General features: G+C 46.4%; 1 protein-coding gene across 7 annotated transcripts in view; it reads right to left on the minus strand.

Annotated features, from left to right (window-relative positions):
- The window catches only part of TCTN2 (tectonic family member 2), a 44,801-nt gene that overhangs the window by 18,971 nt on the left and 5,321 nt on the right, over positions 1 to 20,509 (minus strand). For all 7 annotated transcript variants that reach the window (XM_068135213.2, XM_078768125.1, XM_078768126.1 and 4 more), the window contains one exon: positions 11,420 to 11,499. In XM_068135213.2, coding sequence (XP_067991314.2) covers positions 11,420 to 11,499 — 80 coding nt within the window. The remainder of the gene's footprint in view (positions 1 to 11,419; positions 11,500 to 20,509) is intronic.

The following is a 20,509-nucleotide window of genomic DNA, read 5'->3' on the forward strand; positions in this document are numbered from 1 at the left end:
CCGTCACAGCTCAGATGTGAGTACGCATAACTCAAATATATCTTGGGAGTCCAATTAAAACGGCAAATGTACAACAAAAAGAGAAAACTATTAGCAGGGTGGCGAAGCAAAATTATTGTGCACTTTCTGACAAAAGCATAAAACTTGGCACAAACCTTCCTTGGGGTACAACTAACAATCCTAGAAGGGGTGCCCAAAAATCCGAACATGTTAATGACGTCGCTTAGGCCACACCCCTTTTTTATATATTACGTAACTATGTCATAATATGAATACGCATTGCGTAGAGTGAGAGCTTCGTCGACAATGGTCAGTCGATCGAATACGCAGCCCTCGCAAACATCGGTAGGCCTAGGCCTAGCTAGGCTAGGTTGTTTGATCTTGGGTTTAGAATTAAAATTAAAATTAATTTTATTGAATGGATAGATTGGGATAGAATGCAGGACTTACCTACTGTAGGCTATATAGTCGAGACTTCTAGTCGACTGGACCAGGTACATAGGTCCGACTGGCAGGTACGTACTGAAATCGGTGTACCTGGCTTAAATGAAGTCGGTGTAGCTGGCGGAAATGATGAGCGGTTTCGAATTCAAAATCCGTTCTGTACAGTACTGTATTGTAATTTATTGATTTTAATCACCAGGTGAAAATAATTTGTCGGTCGCGCCAGACCAAAGCAAGATCACGTGAGCAAGATGGCGGATCATGGAAGGGACAAGATGGCGGATCATGGAAGGGACAAGATGGCGGATCATGGAAGAGACATTTCAAATAACAACATGAAATTTTGTTCCCAAGGGAATGGGGAAAAATTTGAATTTTTTTTTTTGTGAAATTTGAAATGAAAGTGAACTTTTGAATGGATTTACATAAAATTTTGAATGGATTTACATGTACATGCAATTGGCATAGAGGTTCGCTTACGAAGCTCTCGAATAATAAGTTCATATAAACATGTCAAGTTTGGTATTAAATTAAAGCTCATGACATGTACATTGCCATAAAGATACTTGAAATGTATTCCTTTTCTTCAGAAGGTATCTATAGGTCACTAAAGTTCACTTAAGGTCATGCGGAAGGATATGTCAATCTAAACATACTGTACTATGTTTGGCATCAAATTTCAGCTAATGTCATGCACAATGTGCTTATAAGAACAAAACTATTATATCAACTGCAAGGAGAAGCAAGGACATAATATCATTATTTGAGTGCAGGAAGGTCGTATCTGCAATAGCTGTTTCGTGTTATATTTTTAAAATATGTGTAGAAGAAAGAATCCATAAAACATTAGCAAGTGTTGCAAACAAAGACCCTTGACATGGTTCAAGTACCGCTGACCAAAAACAGGATTCCCAGTCCATTTTGTACTGGGTAGAAAAGAGCGCATTTCTCCCAGTCGTGGGCAGGATATGATTTCAAATGTGATATGATCTGGTTTACTCGGGCCAAAGGTGGCAGTTTCGAAAATTTGGTTAATAAATATAACATATTGTCGCGTAACCGTGATTAACACCACAGTTACGGATGACCGATTTGCGAGACTTTAACTCCCGAGGCGAACACTCAATGGCGGACTCAAGTTCAACACCAACGCGCGGAATAGCGGGACGCAGCGAAGGCTCCGCAACCTTATCTATTAAAATCAAACACCCAGGAAAACTGCGTTCAGATATTATGTACAAAAAGTAATATAAGGGTTTATTAGGAAAAGTAAAGCCAGTGAAAAAGCCCGCCGGTAAATCTAATAACTCTAATAAACCTAAATCGGGACGTCCCCACACGACTGACAGCAAACACAAACGAGGGAGATTAATCACGAAAATAACACGTCCCGTCGTTCAAAATATACGCGGAGATCGGGCTTATCTGTCTTTGTCGTCTTGTATTGTTGGTGTCCAGCACCGCTCCTTCCGGCCCGATCGCACACCACGAGGCCCCTCGCTCCAAGCACCACGCGTCCGACGCAGGCCAGCGGCTCCACTTGACCAGGGACAGGAAGGACTCCTTTCAACTCCACTCCACTCGACGCGGGAGTGCTGGCAGCCAAGTGCCAACGAACTGCTCAGTGCCAGCTGGGTGTGCTCTCGTGTGTCTCCTGCGACTCCCTACAACCCGAACTGCACTCGAACTGCGACTGGAATGGCGTGTCCTCTCCAACTCTCCACCACCGCTCAACTCTCTGGTGCCTGCCTGCGTCTCCCAGTGCCTGCCACGAACTCAACTCAACTCTGAAATGGCGTCCGACCGTCGCCTATATTGGTGGCCGATCACGTCACATTGCGCACTCCTCAGCCAATCAAAGCCTCCCGCGACTCCTGACATCTCCCCCGTTACGCGACCCTGCGGTCCTGGCATAACACGTGCCGGCCAGGTTTGTAGGCCTTTGGAGGTGTACACGGTGGCGGCCAATCGTGGCGGTGTTTTTGACCTGGTTTCCTGTCAATTTATTACGAAGTCCTTGTCAGGGAAAGGGGGATTATTTAATGTTGCGCTAAGGACCTAACTAATGTTTATGTGGTTTGCAGTGCCATAAAGGACAAAGGTTTGATTACTAGGTGAGACTCACAGGGGCGTTACCTTTAACCCCTCACTATTTAACACTCGAATCTCCAGGTAGATCCACACTCATACATCTTACCCCGACAACCGCCTAAACATCAAGAACTTATTACATGTAGAGTCCCTGTCACGACAGCCGAATACCTACCTATTCAGATCTACCTAGCTCTAGATGTTGCATTACCAAATTCATAACACAGCCCCCCCCCTGGAACCGTAGCTCCTGCAAGGTTCACCGCAGGGCTACCATTCCAGCCTTAACACTTACTGTCACACACTTAATTAACCTACGAAATAAATCAGGAAGGGCTGTGGGAAGTGAGTCGGACTACCTACCTACACTTCCTTAACATGCTGAACCCCTTAACCATCATGCAAGTATGTACATCTTCTTCGTTGTTCCTGTGGAGGGAGGAAACAACAACACACAACACTAACTTAACCACAAAACTTAACCATCTTTCCAAAACTCAAAACTCTAACCTTTGTACATACCCCGGTCTACAGACCGCGTCCCCCGGTGGATGCCACAAGACTCAACCTTACCTGCGGGGCCATCCCCAATGCATCCCCCCTAAATTTCCACGGGCCCTGTCCAGATGTTACAGGTGAGTGACACGGCTCGGTGGATTTCGCCCACATTCATGCTACACAGACCCCTTAACCACTCATTCTCATTCCATAGGTCATCAAGGCATTTCAAAAATCAATAAGGTTCTTCTTCAATACACCCCCCTGCAGGACCATGGCATTGATGTCATTCACGTGTGTGTGCATTCCTCAACTAGGCAGCGGGGGGGTACCGCACAAAAAGATGGTGGGGGCGCATCAGGCTGTGGTGCCCGCAGTCCCAAAAACAAGTCAACCGACTTACAAGTTCATTGCCCCCCCCCCTTTACCTCTTGGCCCCATGACAGCCCAACAGCCCCTTTCCGCCGTTACCTCGCCGGTGAGGGTCTCCACACACACCAGGCTCCTTTGCCTCCTGCTTTCGCGCAGCAACACGGGTCACCGGGGGACTTCCTCACCCCGCGGCGCCCAACCAGACCCTCCACCGACGAGCTCCAATTTCCAGTTACCACCGGCTGCCAGGGGTAATTGCCGCAGAGGGGGGCCCGCAGGCATCGCTCCTCAGAGCTTGCTCTGTACCTGCGGACACACACACCTTCCCCACCCACAAGACCCCAAAACACACTTCCTCCCCCGCTGCCATTCAATTCTCCACACAACTCAGCACAATTCAGTACAATTCCATAGATGGTGTAAAAGGTGTTACAAGGCTTGCCATGGCCTGCTACATGTGAAATTCCCCCAGTTCACATTTAAACCATCACATCTTCCCAAAAGCACATTTCCAAAAGCACAATTATCACCCCTCATTATCTCCAATAATCATCACACACTCTCCAGGTTCCACTCTCACGACCACATCAAAACACGTAACCACAATACAAAAACATACGCCACCCACAAGACACTGTGGCTCCCATTCCATCCCCTCACCGGCCATGTCATCACTCTCACCCGCCTCCCAACTCCAAATTACATGTCCCCAATTTCCCAAAGCAAATCCTGAAGCCTGGGACAGTACTCCTCAAAACACTCACCTCAAGTGCAGGTAGTTGCAGGTTGGTCAGGTCCAAGAGTGTCATCCACCCTTCACAATCCCAAAATTTCACATTGGGCCTACCAAATACTTCCAAATTTCTCTTTTGTCCCCACTACACTGGCAGGTATGTGGATCCGCATCCAACGGTGATCATCACTACACAACTACCTGTGGCCACGACAGCTCTGCACCTCTACCGTGCAAGGGTCACCGGGACAAGGTGAGCAGTCAAAACGCCAACATGGCCCATGAGTGTCCATAAGGGTGCGACCCACCATCCATCCTTCGGCCCCCCTGCGAGGAACACAGCTGCAGCAGCCCCAGCTGGCCAATGTGGTGAGCACTTGCTGCCACAACACACACTACCGCACACACAACCTCGGCCCTGGGGGGCACGGTCGCAGTGCGTGGCATCCCTACAGCCACGTCCCCTGCACCTCCCCATCATCCCCCAGTCCGACTACAGAACTGCAGCCCCCCAGTGCTCACCCACACTTGACCACACCAAGGTCCAGTCAACAGCCATGCTCCACCAGGAGACCCACCCAGAAGACATGGTCCACACACCTCGGACACGCACAGCACCACGTTGACCCTCAGGCTACACAACTACATCCCCATCATCCCGCGTCCCAAATATCAGCACAGTTGCCCCCGCAACCAGTTGAAAGCTGTGTCTTGCTACCCTATTAATTTCATCACAGCCTCCAACACTTTGGTCTACACACCTGGATCAATAATGGCGTCACTATACAGTGTCCACCATGGCATTTCAAAATCCACCCTTAAATTTCCATCTAACCCACAGATTACCCATGCCAACCATTTGTCACATTTCACTCACCTCACCAAAGAAGGATGCTTTGCCATACACATGCCAGCCGAGCATGGCCCATATGCTCGGCGCGTTACACATCTCCCGATTCACATCCCCATGGCTCTCTTCCCAACCCGAGAGTCCATAAATCATAACGGAGCATCTGTGGAAGGTCACTCACACCATCACGTTCCACAGATGCCCCAATGGTTGTCCGGCAGGCTATCTCCATCCCTGTCCATTCGGTTTGACCCGCGTCCATCGACCAACACGGCATGGCAGGTCATCACATGCCAGTTGTCCCAAAGTCTCAGGGAGAGGGTGTCAGGTCGCATGCCCGGGTGATCACATCAGTCCCAAGTTGGCCGTCCACAGTGCCACCACCAAAGCGCGACCCACAACACCTCCCCCTAGTGGTCCTCAATATTTGCCATCCCAGGCTTGAGAAACCACCTCGGACCTCCCTGGAGGTCTTAACCCCCACCAGGGTCCGGTGACCCTGCCGGCCCGAGCCACCAGCTCGGACGGCGCCCCGACGGACAAGGGACGCCACACCCCACCAGACCCCCCGTGGGACCCAGGTCGTACCTCGACACCCAAGGCTGGACCCCACGTCCAAATCTCGCCATCACAGCCCCCCAGCTGGCCGGCATACCCAAATTTTGAAAGGGGCAACTTTTGCCCGAGGCCATCACCCATGACCTCCCCATGTCCAAATCCCGCAGCCCGGGGACCAATCCCAACCATGGCTGCTCCAAATCAAGTTCCCATTGTAATTTTATTTTAAATTTTATTTTACAAATTTTCATTCCCACCGCCAAACCGCAGCTGCAGGGAACAACCTCTACCACCGGTTGTTCTGCCCCTCCCTGCAGTTGATCCAAATTCCCTACAGGGACCAAATCTCCAGAAGCTCTATCTCCCGATCCTCCAAGATCCAAATCCAGCCCGGAGCCAACACACTCCCCCAACTGGTTGTCCAATTTTGGAGCCTCGGTTTCCAAATAGCAGTGTACAGTGAGCGTCCCCTCGGTCATTCCAACCACCTCCTTGGACCAACTCACCTCTTCCCCCAGACTCCTTTGGGCCTGAACAAGCTCTACCTCCATGGGACTGTCACAGGTCTCCAGCCGCTGGATCAACTCATCCTCATCATTAGAAATCATTCCTGGCCCCGCCAGGCTTTGATCAATATCCCCAATAAATACCCGGTCCGGCTCTATCGCATGGACCCCCAAAAACTCTACCCCCTCTTGCTCCGCACCACCGCCCTGGTGCTGCACAATTCCAAATTCATCCCCCGGTTGGGGTGTTGTGACATCCACACGGTCCCGATAAACAACCAGGCCAGAATGTGGGAAACATTCCCCATTACAACTCTCACATTCCAAATTTCCTTCCCCGCTCACCTGTGGACACTCAACGTTTACCTGCAGGCATTCCCCCTCTACCTGTACACATTCCCCATCCACCTGTGGACATTCCCCATCCACCTGTGGACCTGCGGTCTCCCCATTTACTTCAATTGCCATTCCCTGTGCAATTCCCAATTTTGCCATTCCCGGTGCAATTCCCTGCTCGTGAGCAACATGCACATCTGCATGGGCCGTACTCTCTCCTGTTCCCAATCTAGCTTCCCCCCGTTCCGATTCAATTTTTGCCACCTTTGGCTTCTCCTGTGCCCCCAATTGAGTTTCTACTTTACCCTCAAATTTCCCCAGTCTGTCCGTAATTTGGTTTTGCACTCTCCCGATTCCCAATTTTTCACTCCGAGCCCTCGCTTCGTCCCTCCTTGCCCCCAATTTTTCACTCCGAGCCCTCGCTTCGTCCCTCATTACCCCCAATTTTTCACTCCGAGCCCTCGCTTCGTCCCTCATTACCCCCATTTGGCCCTCTAATCGCTCACCCTGAGCCCTCATGTCCTTTATTAAATTTACTATGGTCTGGAGATCTATCGGGGCCGTCCCAGCGGCGGGGAAAGTTCCAACGCTATCCTCCTTATCCCCCATTTCCGGCTCACTCCCGACGCTGACGGAGGCCTCACTACGCACCTCCATTTCGTCGACCTCCGACATCCGCTTTCCGGAAGGTCGTACCCCGCGCGCGTATTTATTTTAATACCAAAAACACAATTTAAATTTGACGAAGACGCGATATCGCGCTCCGTATGCCCAATTGATTATTAAATTTCTCCGCCTCGCCTATACAAATTTTGCGTTCGAACGTCGGACGCAATGTACGCCCGACCGTGTCGATGTCTCGCCGCGGACAAAAAAATTTGTCCGACGGGTTCAAATCCTACACTCCTGACACCACTTGTCGCGTAACCGTGATTAACACCACAGTTACGGATGACCGATTTGCGAGACTTTAACTCCCGAGGCGAACACTCAATGGCGGACTCAAGTTCAACACCAACGCGCGGAATAGCGGGACGCAGCGAAGGCTCCGCAACCTTATCTATTAAAATCAAACACCCAGGAAAACTGCGTTCAGATATTATGTACAAAAAGTAATATAAGGGTTTATTAGGAAAAGTAAAGCCAGTGAAAAAGCCCGCCGGTAAATCTAATAACTCTAATAAACCTAAATCGGGACGTCCCCACACGACTGACAGCAAACACAAACGAGGGAGATTAATCACGAAAATAACACGTCCCGTCGTTCAAAATATACGCGGAGATCGGGCTTATCTGTCTTTGTCGTCTTGTATTGTTGGTGTCCAGCACCGCTCCTTCCGGCCCGATCGCACACCACGAGGCCCCTCGCTCCAAGCACCACGCGTCCGACGCAGGCCAGCGGCTCCACTTGACCAGGGACAGGAAGGACTCCTTTCAACTCCACTCCACTCGACGCGGGAGTGCTGGCAGCCAAGTGCCAACGAACTGCTCAGTGCCAGCTGGGTGTGCTCTCGTGTGTCTCCTGCGACTCCCTACAACCCGAACTGCACTCGAACTGCGACTGGAATGGCGTGTCCTCTCCAACTCTCCACCACCGCTCAACTCTCTGGTGCCTGCCTGCGTCTCCCAGTGCCTGCCACGAACTCAACTCAACTCTGAAATGGCGTCCGACCGTCGCCTATATTGGTGGCCGATCACGTCACATTGCGCACTCCTCAGCCAATCAAAGCCTCCCGCGACTCCTGACATCTCCCCCGTTACGCGACCCTGCGGTCCTGGCATAACACGTGCCGGCCAGGTTTGTAGGCCTTTGGAGGTGTACACGGTGGCGGCCAATCGTGGCGGTGTTTTTGACCTGGTTTCCTGTCAATTTATTACGAAGTCCTTGTCAGGGAAAGGGGGATTATTTAATGTTGCGCTAAGGACCTAACTAATGTTTATGTGGTTTGCAGTGCCATAAAGGACAAAGGTTTGATTACTAGGTGAGACTCACAGGGGCGTTACCTTTAACCCCTCACTATTTAACACTCGAATCTCCAGGTAGATCCACACTCATACATCTTACCCCGACAACCGCCTAAACATCAAGAACTTATTACATGTAGAGTCCCTGTCACGACAGCCGAATACCTACCTATTCAGATCTACCTAGCTCTAGATGTTGCATTACCAAATTCATAACAATATGTTGTTAATGTTCTTCACAAACAAACAAACAAACAAAAAAAAATAACCCTAAAATGCATTTGGTAGCCTGCCTGAGTTTTGTTTTTTAGGGCTAGCTTTTAGGCCGAGCATTCGTCTTGCAAACCAGACAGGAAATCTCTCATTTTAACAGATTATGCTCAACATTATTATTTACTACGTGTAATATCACCTGAATGACCAAAATACCAAGTCAACATTGTCAAAACTATCTTCACAATCATTGAAATCAATCTCAGATGTGTTCGCGTATACGTACCCGTGATCCACTCTTGGTACTGACATTTTCGTTCGATTTGCGTTTAATTTAGCAACTAAACGCGTTTTCACGGCAACCCAAAAATGCACTCATGTTTAATGAAAGAAAACAAGCGTTACGCCTAGGTCCCCCGTTGGTGAAGCGATGCGAGTTGACAAAGTGGAAGACGCAAGGCGGCCATCTTGGATTTTGACGTGGCGACCCAATTTTCAATGGCGTTCTCCAGTATGCGTAGATACACCCACACACCAGATTAGAAGTTAGTCGTTCGTTTATTTTTCAAGATATTTCGCTCACAAGGTTCAGACATATATATGGTGGCAGCCATCTTGAATTTTGACGTGGCGACCCAATTTTCAATAGCCTTCTTCCTTATGCCTCGATACAGCCACACACCAGATTAGAAGTTAGTCGTTCGTTTATTTTTCAAGATATTTCGCTCACAAGGTTCAGACATATATATGGTGGCAGCCATCTTGAATTTTGACGTGGCGACCCAATTTTCAATAGCCTTCTTCCTTATGCGTAGATACACCCACACACCAGATTAGAAGTTGGTACTTCGCTTATTTTTCAAGATATTCCGCTCACAAGGTTCAGACATACATGGCGTCAGACATACATGGTGGCGGCCATCTTGGATTTTGACGTGGGTTGCACCCTCACACCAAATGAGAATTCGGTCCTTCGCTTACGCACGCATGCACGCACATATGCACGCCCGCACGCACGCACAGACGGACGGACGCACACACGGACGGAGGGGAAAACCATAGTCCCCCTTTCGCTCCGCGGTGCGACGGGGACAAAAAATGGACGACATGGCAAAATACGTTTTAAAAGGGGGCGTGGCCTATGACGTCATTAAGCTGGTCGGGACTTTTGGCACCCTTCTGAAATCGTTCAGACACAACACATCCCATAGAAGGTTTGTGCCAAGTTTGGTGCTTTTGTCACAAAGTGCACGATCTTAATGAAAATTGGACCTAAGCCACTCTGCTAACGGATTTGCCTTGATAATGAAGGGGAAAATATCGATTTTTGTCGTTATCACACTAAGATACGCATACAATTTGGTGTCTGTCTGACCGCGATAAATTCGGTCGTTACTTATCCAATCTCAAGCAAACTTAACAGGAGGACTAAGGGTCACATGACACGATATAGCGACTTTATTTGCCCATCTCCACAAGGGGTTTTCTGCCTTGGGTAAAAACCGTGTTAATGTGTATATCCGTGGAGAGCTCATCGTGGCATTTTTTCTGAGGCCACTTCTAATAACAAAAGTAATAACAATGCCGACGATAATAGCATAATATTAATGGTATTACAAACTAAAATTAAAACAAAAAATATCCCCTGTCCCCAAAGGGTTTTTCCTCCTTGGACAAACGCCGTGTAAATGCACGTATAAATAGCTTATCGTGAATTTTGTGAGAGCACCCCTACCAGAAATTAAAAAATGATTATAAACCACAAACATGTATGATTATATTTATAAACAGTCGCTACTGCTGTTGAACACAAAACTGAAAGGAAGGAAACCCGACGTTCTTGAGGCCTTATATGCTTATCGCGTCCCCCACAGACTAATGGATCCGAGCCTAGATCTACTGTAATCTATATACCCCATAGAATATAATAACATGACTCTTCTTCCCTATCTCATAGGGAGCGGGTGTACTAGCTCTTTAACCTGATGATACTGGTATAAAAGGGGAGGAGATTATACTCCAATTATTTAATTTTCTCTCTTCCATGAGCATGAGCCTCAAATAATGTATACCGGTATATATTCCTGCAGATTTAATCGATTATCGAGCTGTTGTTCTATTGACGTTTTTGTGCATCAACACAAGTGCAGAGTATATAATGCAGTGTTCAACTAGAACGGCCCTCAGTAGAGACCTCCACCTGGTTGGCCATATCACTCAATGATGAAGAATCACTTTAAAAATCCTACAAGCTGGATCCGGATCCGGATCTTCACCAACATCGAATCAATTCTTCCTTGTCACACACACACACAACCTCTCCACCAAGTTTCGTCCAAATCCATCCATAACTTTTTGAGATATCCTGCTATGTATCGTTTTTGGCCCTATTTCCCAATGGTGAAGAATCACTTAAAAAATTAAATATTTATCATATCCGAATCCATATTCAGGTCTTCACCAAAGTCAAATCGATTCTTCCTTGTCACACACACAACTGGTCCAACAAGTTTCGTCCAAATCCGTCCACAACTTTAAGAGATATCCTGCTTTGTATCGTTTTTGGCCCTATCTCCCAATGGTGAGGAATTACTTTTTAAAACTCTAGTAGCCGAATCCGGATCTTCACCAAAATCTAATCATTTCGTCCTTGTCACATCCACTACCTCTCTGCGAAATTTCGTCAGATCCCATCCACAACTTTTTGAGATATTTTCTTCACAAACGGACATACAGGGATGAAAACATAACCTCCATCCATCCACCTTTGGTGCCGGAGGTAATGAACAGGTGAATAAAGGATTCAGAAAATCACGATGTAAATAAACCTCAATGCCGAGTTCAACGACGTACCAGTTCTTCATCCGTTTCCTTTGTCACGATCCACTTCTCTGCAGAGATGTTATTTTCACAAAGAGGAGAAGGGAAGGCCTCTGCAAAACAGAACACGTATTAATGATAGAATATCATGCTGTGGGGGAGAGTGGGGTAAGTTGAGCCTAAGGATAAGTTGAGCCTAAGGGTAAGTTGAGCCACCCCATGTTTCTTAGAAAGTGAAATATTTGAAGGTGTGAGAGCGCCATCTATACTTTCATAGCAACAGTCTTTCTTCCTGAGTACACATGCAGAGGAATATGAAGCAGGGGTAAGTAAGATCTAATGAAATTTGTATTTTTTTCGGAATTTCCCAAACTTTGAGTTATGGTGTTTTGAGGGTGATAACAATAGAATTAATGGAAGCTTAATGAATTGTTTATGTAGTAATGTGAACATGAATGGTGTAGATTATTTACCTGAGAGTATGAATTGTAAATTGAATCAATACGTGAAACGAGCATTTTTATATTCAAAGTGGCGCCCGTGGGGTAAGATGATCAATTGGGTCGGGTCAAGTTGAGCCATGGCTCATCTTACCCCATGAACATGTGTGCAAGATAAAGTTACTGCTTTATACGCAAGTTGGAGTTGAAAACTGTAGTTCTTGTAACACTGATACTTGTGTATAGATCTAAATCCTATTCCTAAGAATGATTTATGTAAATATTTTTGCATTAATCACAGGTAAATGGAAAAATGCCTTGGGACTATAAAAGGAAGACAGCACGTGGTTGTTCTTCATAATTATTTGAAATACAAACCAGTTCATCAGCATATCTGACTGATAAATCTTGACGATTACATATGTATGAACATTCAGCCAAAGTTTACTGATAATTCATGTGTCTTACTAATAATCAGAACACAATACATGTATAATTATTTCAGTTCAAACTGTTAAATTTCATTAGATCAATTACATCATGTTACTTTGTAATAGACACGAGGTGCTTCTTACATGTGCGTAAATTTCACACAAGGGAAAGGAGCATTTATCAAGTTTCAATTATTGAACTGAAAAATCTGATCTGAAAAACGTGAACATTTACAGGAAACGACTGTGTCTTGTTTTGCATTGTTAAAGCTATAAGCAACAGCTTTTGCGTGATTGTTAAAAAAATGTGTATTCATTCATACTTCATGCATTCCCAGTTTCAATGGGTTTTCTCAGTGTTTTATCAATAATAAGCTTTCCCAGTGGATCTGGACTTAAACTTTTTGTCTCAAACTTGTTTTATTGCTGTTCTGTCCTGTATTGAGCCGGTGAATTTGATGGGACACAAAATGTTTCATGCTGTTTTTTTCTTGTGGCTCAACTTACCCACTGGCTCAAGTTACCCCGAACCCATGATCAACTTGCCCCATCATTGGGGCAAAATGAGCCATTAGACAACTTTTTTTTGAAAGCCTCTGCTAATTAATGACATGAAAATGAAATGGTAACATGTGTATGAGGGGAGAAGCAAGTATTTACACCATCATAATCACTATGGCTCTGATGCACAGCACTTTATATTTGATGTCCAGAAGGGCATTACTGAAAAATGGCTCATCTTACCCCACTCTCCCCTATGTATCAGGCCTAAATATCCCACCTCCACACACTTTTAAAAATACATTTGCAGTTATACATCCTGACTTGTTTCCAAGTGTTAATGAAGTATTCATGACTTGGAACTGGAGGTAGGTGGTAGACAACAGCAACAAGCGTGATGGCCAAGCCTGGCGTTCGAATGGCGGGGAGTTTGGCAGAAATTTGTAATTTGTTCAGGGTGCCGGAAATCTTCTTCTTTATTCGTATGCAGCACAAGGCTGCGGGGTAGCATCATTGGCCGATGACGCGACTGTGCAGCTCTGCTGGTTAGTGCAGGAATTTGGTATTTGTGGAAGATGCCGGTGATACCTCGCCTACTCTTCACGAAGGACACCGTGGGATCTTTAACGTCCGCCAACTAATGTTAGCAGACGGGATGCCCAGCTTAATGTCGTTGCAAGGGATCACTTTGTGATAGAGCCTGTGAAGCACCAATCCAACCGTTTATAGTAGAGACGGGAATCAAACCCTGACAAGACAGCCCAAAGGTAAATTTTCGGACAAGACAAGGTCGCAGTGAGAGGAAACCTTTTTTTGCCTCCGCTCCCGAAGGTGGACGGAGACATTATGCTTTCAGGTTGTCCGTCCATCCGGGCTAGACCTCGTTTTTCTCAGCAACCAGATATCCCATTGCGACAAAAACTTTCAGGGTAGGAGTGACACCCATGCAGAATGTTTTTATCATAATTGTGACGTCATGGGTCACGTGGTATGGTAGCCATCTTGGATTAAACGCAAATAATTAAAATATATATTTCTCAGAAACTGCTGAATGGAAAAATTTGAAACTTGGCACATTTTCAATTACTCCCAATGGGGAACAAAAGCATGATATTAATGATGACATCATAGGTAAATTGGTATCCCAGCCAAAAATGTTTTAATCGAATTCCTTATAACATTATATACGCCATTTCGAAATCGAAATCACAATCGCTACACTACTAATGCAATGCTGCTGCATGCTTGATTCCTGCCTAGCGGGAGTGTAGTTCTAACGGCGGGGAGAATGTAATGAAAATGTATCTAAGTTGAACCCAGGCGTGATGCTCTGGGGGTGAGTGAGTTGCGTGAGTGAGTGATGTGATGGGGGTGAGTTGCTTGAAGGATGAAGTGGGACAAATCGTTGTCGACCCAGATGGAATTAAAGGAAGCTGGAAAAGATATATGGAAATGCTGTTGAATACAGAGAATGAATGGGATGGCAACATAGAGAGTAACCCAGTTTTAGGACCGGCAGAGAAGATAACTGAGAAGGAAGTTGAGGAAGCGATAAAAGCAATGAAGAGTGGAAAAGCGGGAGGGCCAACGGGAGTTGTGGGAGATATGTTCAAGGCAGCAGGAAGTTGGGGTGTGAAGAGAATGACAGAGATCTGTAATCTGGTGGTGAAAGAAGGCTGCATTCCAGTGGCTTGGGAACTGAGTACCCTCATCCCTCTATACAAGGGGAAAGGTGACCCTCTGGAGTGTGGCTCGTACCAAGTGATAAAGTTATTGGAGCATGGAATGAAGGTATTGGAAAGGGTGTTGGAGAGGAGGATAAGGAAGAAAGTGAAGATCGACGAAATGCAGTTTGGATTTATGCCAGGAAGAGGAACGACAGATGCGCTTTTCATTGTGAGGCAGTTGCAGGCGAAGTACATGGAGAAGAGGAAGAAGTTGTTTTTTGGGTTTGTTGATCTGGATAAAGCATTCGATAGGGTTCCACACAAAGTATTGACATGGGCATTGAGGAAGCTAGGAGTGGAGGAATGGTTGATCAGAGTAGTGATGGCAATGTACAAAAGAGCGCGCACAGCTGTAAGGACGAAGGATGGGAACAGTGGTGAGTTTGAGGTGAAGGTGGGAGTGCATCAGGGGTCGGTACTAAGTCCACTACTATTTGTAGCTGTGATGGAGGTGCTGGCTCAGAACGTAAAGGAGGGTTTACCGTGGGAGTTGTTGTATGCAGATGATCTGGTGTTGATTGCGGAAAGTATGGATGGACTGAAGGAAAAGATGAACACGTGGAAGGAATGTATGGAGACAAAAGGTCTGAAGGTGAATATCGGAAAGACGAAGGTGATGGCAAGTGGTAAAGCACGTGGTGAGGTGGAAAGAACTGGGAAGTGGCCGTGTGCTGTGTGCAGGAAGGGTGTCGGAATGAACTCCATTCAATGTACTATGTGCGCTGAGTGGGTTCATCAAAAATGTAGTGGTCTGAAAGGGTCATTTACCAGTGTGGCAGCTACATTCAAATGTAAGGTGTGCACAGAGGGAGCTGCAGATGGAGGAAATGTTGAGTTGGATCTTGGAGACGGCGTGAAGCTGGAAGGTGTGAAAACATTTTGCTACCTCGGAGACATGCTGAATGGAGAAGGTGGATCAGACTCGGCAACGGTTGCTCGAGTGAGATGTGCATGGAAGAAGTTTCGGGAACTGAGTGGCGTGCTGATGAGGAGGAGAGTGTCGCTGAAGCTGAAGGGAAAGGTGTATGCTGCATGTGTGAGAAGTGTTATGATTTATGGGAGCGAGACATGGGTAATGAACGTAGAGCAGCAACGAAGGCTGGAAAGGGTGGAAATGCGAATGGTTCGATGGATGTGCGGAGTATCATTGAGAGAGAGGAAGACAAATGATGAATTGCGAAAGATGATGGGAATATTGCCTGTGATTGATGCTGTGAAGAGGAACAGGTTGAGATGGTTTGGTCATGTGTTGAGGAAGGATGAAAGTGACTGGTTGAGAAGAATGATGGAAATTAATGTAGAAGGAAGTAGAGGACGGGGAAGACCGAGAAAGACTTGGCTAAAGATGGTGGAAGAAGAAATGTGGGCAAGGGGGTTAACAAGGAGAGATGCAGAAAATAGGGCAAAATGGAGAAGATTGTCATGGGGACCGCAAGGCTAACCCCCGCTCTAGCAGGGAAAATGGCCTTAAAATGCATGTTGTTGTTGTTGTATTAAATACGCCATTTGTGTCTGTCCGTCTGTCTGATGAATTTTTGATGCCAATACATTCCGTCCTTCCTTATCCAATCTCAACCAAACTTGACAGGATGACCAATGGTTACATAATGAAAGTTGTAGCGCATTCATTTACCCCCCTCCCCAAGGGGGTTTTCTCCCCCGAGCAGGTTTTCCCCGCCATTGCCGTCAATGGGTTGCGTGTTGAGGTGTATAGCCGTATTAAGTTAGCTTTATCATGGCGTTTGTCCAAAGAAGAAGATTTCTCGTGGCGTTTATCCAAAGACGTTTTCAATAACAAAATGAATCGCATATTATTCGCAAATTATCAGTCATTACAAAACAATATTAATACTAATAATGTCCCACTTCCCCAAGGCGTTTTTCCTGCAGTGATAATGTGTATACATAGCTTATAGTTGTAATGGCGTTGCTGTGGGAGCAACGGCTTCTACAACAACAACAACAGCAACAACAACAACAACATGCACTTCAAAGCCATTTTCCCTGCTAGAGTGGGGTTTAGCCTTGTGGTCCCCATGACGATCTTCTCCATTTTGCCCTATTTTCTGCATCTCTCCTTGTTAATAACCCCCTTGCCCGCATTTCTTCTTCCACCACCTTTAGCCAAGTCTTTCTCGGTCTTCCCGTCCACTACTTCCTTCGACATTCATTTCCATCACTCTTCTCAACCAGTCACTTTCATCCTTCCTCAACACATGACCAAACCATCTCAACCTGTTTCTCTTCACAGCATCCATCACAGGCTCTATTCCCATCATCTTTCGCAATTCATCATTTGTCTTCCTCTCTCTCAACGATACTCCGGACATGCACCGAACCATTCGCATTTCCACCCTTTCCAGCCTTCGTTGCTGCTCTACGTTCATTGCCCATATCTCGCTCCCATAAATCATAACACTTCTCATACATGCCTTCACACATGCCTTCACCTTCTACAGGAAGTAAAAATATTAAACACCACAAACACGTATGATTAGCATTTTAAACAGTTGCTAATGCTCTTTATAACACTAAATGAAGAAATTTCGAGGAATCCCGACATCCGTGAAGTAAGGTTTACTTAAAGAACTGAGCGAAGATCTACTGTACTCTATATAACCCACAAATGTTGGGGTAATAACATGGCCCTTTCTGCCGCTACCGTGGCATTTTTCGTAGCAAAGTTTTGAAACTCGCTCCTGCTGTTTCATACAAAACCGAAACGGAGAAGCCCGAGTTGTGCTCCTTCACCAAGCACATAGCTAGTGCATGCCAGGCCAGCCGTTCCTCAACGGTTTTGAATGGAGTGCTTGCTCGAATGCTTAAACCACTTGGCGATCTCTTCACAAGAAACTGGGTAAATTAACACACACCCATTGTTCTTGAGACCCGACCAGAGATCGACTGTCATCTATATACCCCAAAGAGGAATGACCCTCTTGCCCCTCCCGGAATCTGCGGGTGTACTCGTCCTAAAAATCTGAAATTGCATGCACATGATCTATAACATCATGGGTCACATGGTTTGGCAGCCATATTGGATTTAACCTAAAACCTCAAAAAAAACATCTTCTGTTTTTTTGCTCGCATCTCCCAAACCACCAAATCAATCGACTTGAAACTTTACATGTGTCATTGACCAGGCATGGCGATGAAAAGATTATCACTCAAACATCATTGGTCACATGGTGTGGCAGCCATATTGGATTGAAGGAAAATATAAAATAATTATATCTCTGAAACAGCTTACCTTATTGATGCAACATTTTACAAATATCATCTAACACCATTGTTGCATATAGTTTGAAAATGATGATGTTGTAGGTCACATGGTTTGGCAGCCATCTTGAATAGAAAAACGAACCATATCCGATCAACACAAAACTTCACAAATGTGATCTCCTACCCATACATATGCAAAGTGTACAATATATATATACTTTTTTTGGGGGGATACAAGATCGAGGCTCGTGAAAGAGCGAGCTAACATTAATCACACAAAAAGTCAAACCGACACATAAAACACAAAATAAGGGGAGAGGTAGACAAGATGGGGAGAGAGGGGGAAGGACACAAACATGACATTTCAGAGCAGGGACATCGAGAGAACTGTGTGAGGGAGAGGGCTTGGGGGGAGGTGGGAGAGGTATAAAACATATGGACAATGCAAGGACTTCCAGGAAAGAAGTGGGAATTTCAAAAATTTGGATCTGGGGTGAATTAGCAGGGGTAGAAAAGATCAAGGTTTTGGATGGGGGAAGATAAGAGATGGTGGTGAACAGCTGTTTTAAAGACCTGGAGGGTGGAGTGGGATTGAAGGGAGTGGGGTGAGTTTGTTCCAGAGGTGGGAGAAAAGGGGAATGAAAGAGTGAAGGTGAGCAGAGAGCCTAGATTTTGGCAGTTTAACCATAACAGGGTTGCTGGCAGATCTTGTGCGACCTGTTGAAATATTTGGGGGACAGAGCACAGAGAGAGCTGGGGGAGCAAGGCCGGAGAGGAGTTGGTAGAAGACAGAAAGGCCACCAACCTGCCTGCGGTGAGTGAGTGAAAGGCCCTCTGAGTTAGCTTCATCGGAGGAGATTCCAATGATTCTCAAAGCTTTGATTTCAACAGCGTGAAGCCGAGCTAGGTGTGAGGTAGGAGCACTGGCCCAGAGGGGGGAACAGTATTCCATTGAGCTGCGGATGAAAGCCTTGTATGCGGTGAGGAGCTCAGGTGTGCCAAGGAAGGACTTTGCACGACGGAGGATGCCCAGTCGGCGACTGGCTTTGGAGGCCAGCTTGGAAATGTGGTTTTCCCAAGAAAGATCATGGCAGATTGTGAGACCCAAAAGCTTGAGCGACAGAACTTATTGAAGAGGATTGTTGAGAAAGTAGATGGGAGGGTTTTCCAGTTGGTCTTTTCGGAGAGACATAGTAAGAGTGTGAGATTTGTCAGGATTGAAAGACATGTTCCACTTATTTGACCAGTCTGTGATTTTGTCCAGATCTGCAGAGAGTGAGGAGGCTGCAGACTGCTGATCTGAGGGATGAGGAATGGAGCGGCAGAGAGTGGAGTCATCAGCAAAGAGATAGACAAGATTTTCCAGACAGTCGGATAGATCATTGATGAAGACCAGAAAAGCACTGGGCCCAGAACACTACCTTGGGGAACTCCAGCCAGAACAGGAAGGGGAGATGAGAGAAATCCATTCAGAGCCACACGTTGACTACGACCAGAGAGGAAGTCTGCAAGCCATGCGTGGAGATTTCCATGGATACCATAGGAGGAGAGTTTGGTGAGCAGAGCAGGGTGCCAGACCGTATCGAAGGCACTTGATATGTCGAGGGAGACAGCTCTGATTTCCTGTTTGGCATTGAGGACCTCCATCCATTGTTGAGACAGCAGAAGCAACATCCAGAGTAGAATGACCTGGTCTGAATCCAAATTGATGATCGGGCCATTGGAGAAGAGGAAGGATTTGATATCCAAAGCAATGATGGATTCCATGACTTTGCTGATAATTTGGAGCAGGCTGATTGGTCTGTAGTTGCATAGATCCATTTTTGCACCTTTTTTGTGCAAAGCGGTGATGTTTGCTGATTTCCAAGATGCTGGCAGATGACCTTGAGCAAAAGAGAGGGTAAAAAGAATAGAGAGAGGGTGAGATAGAGCGGCAGAGCAGGATTTTAGGGCCTGTGGGCTGATGCCGTCTGGTCCAGTTGCAGAATCAGAGTCGAGGTTTGACAAAAACTTCTCCACCTTGTCAAGAGAGAAGGACACAGAGTCCAGGAGCAGTTGGGTTCGACTGGGTAAGGTGGGAACAGAGAGAGATGGGTTTGGGACACAAGATTTTGAGGCAAACACAGAGTTGAGGCATTCGGCTTTGTCACGTGCGGTGTCAACTGTGTAGCCATTTGAGGTAAGGGAGGGGATGGAGGGGGAACAAACACCAGAAACGGATTTGACCAGACGCCACCAGGATTTGGAGGAAGGAGACAGGGTTGAGAGTTCAATCTTGAGTGTGGAGAGATAGTGCTTCCTGGCACTCCTGAGGGTAGACACACACTTGTTCCGAGCTTGGTGGAAGAAACTGAGATTGCCTTCAGTTGGATTTGCTTTCCAAGAGGAAAAGGTAAGTTGTTTCAGGGCAACTGCCTCACCACAAGATTCAGTGTACCATGGATGGGAGGAAGGGTAAGACAACTGAAGACGAGATGGGATAAATCTGTGCATGAGAGAGAGCAGTTTGCTTTGGAAGAATTCCCAGGAAGAATTGATGTCAGAAGCAGTCGAGATGGGAGACCAGTCCAGATGATTGATGGCTGCTTGCAGACCGTGCCAGTCGGCCTGAGTGAAATGCCAGATTCGTCGACGCTGCGGAGGCTCTCTGAGAATGGCCAGAGAGATGTCCACTTTAACAAGCACATGATCAGAAGAACCGATTGGAGCAGAAGAAGAGCAGCAGACATTTGCAGGGAAGTTTGTTATAACCAAGTCTGGAAGAGAAGATACTCCATTGACTGAGATCCGGGTCGGGATATT

Source organism: Myxine glutinosa, chromosome 14 (assembly GCF_964187855.1).
Source record: "Myxine glutinosa chromosome 14, kmMyxGlut1.1, whole genome shotgun sequence".
Taxonomy (NCBI): domain Eukaryota; kingdom Metazoa; phylum Chordata; class Myxini; order Myxiniformes; family Myxinidae; genus Myxine; species Myxine glutinosa.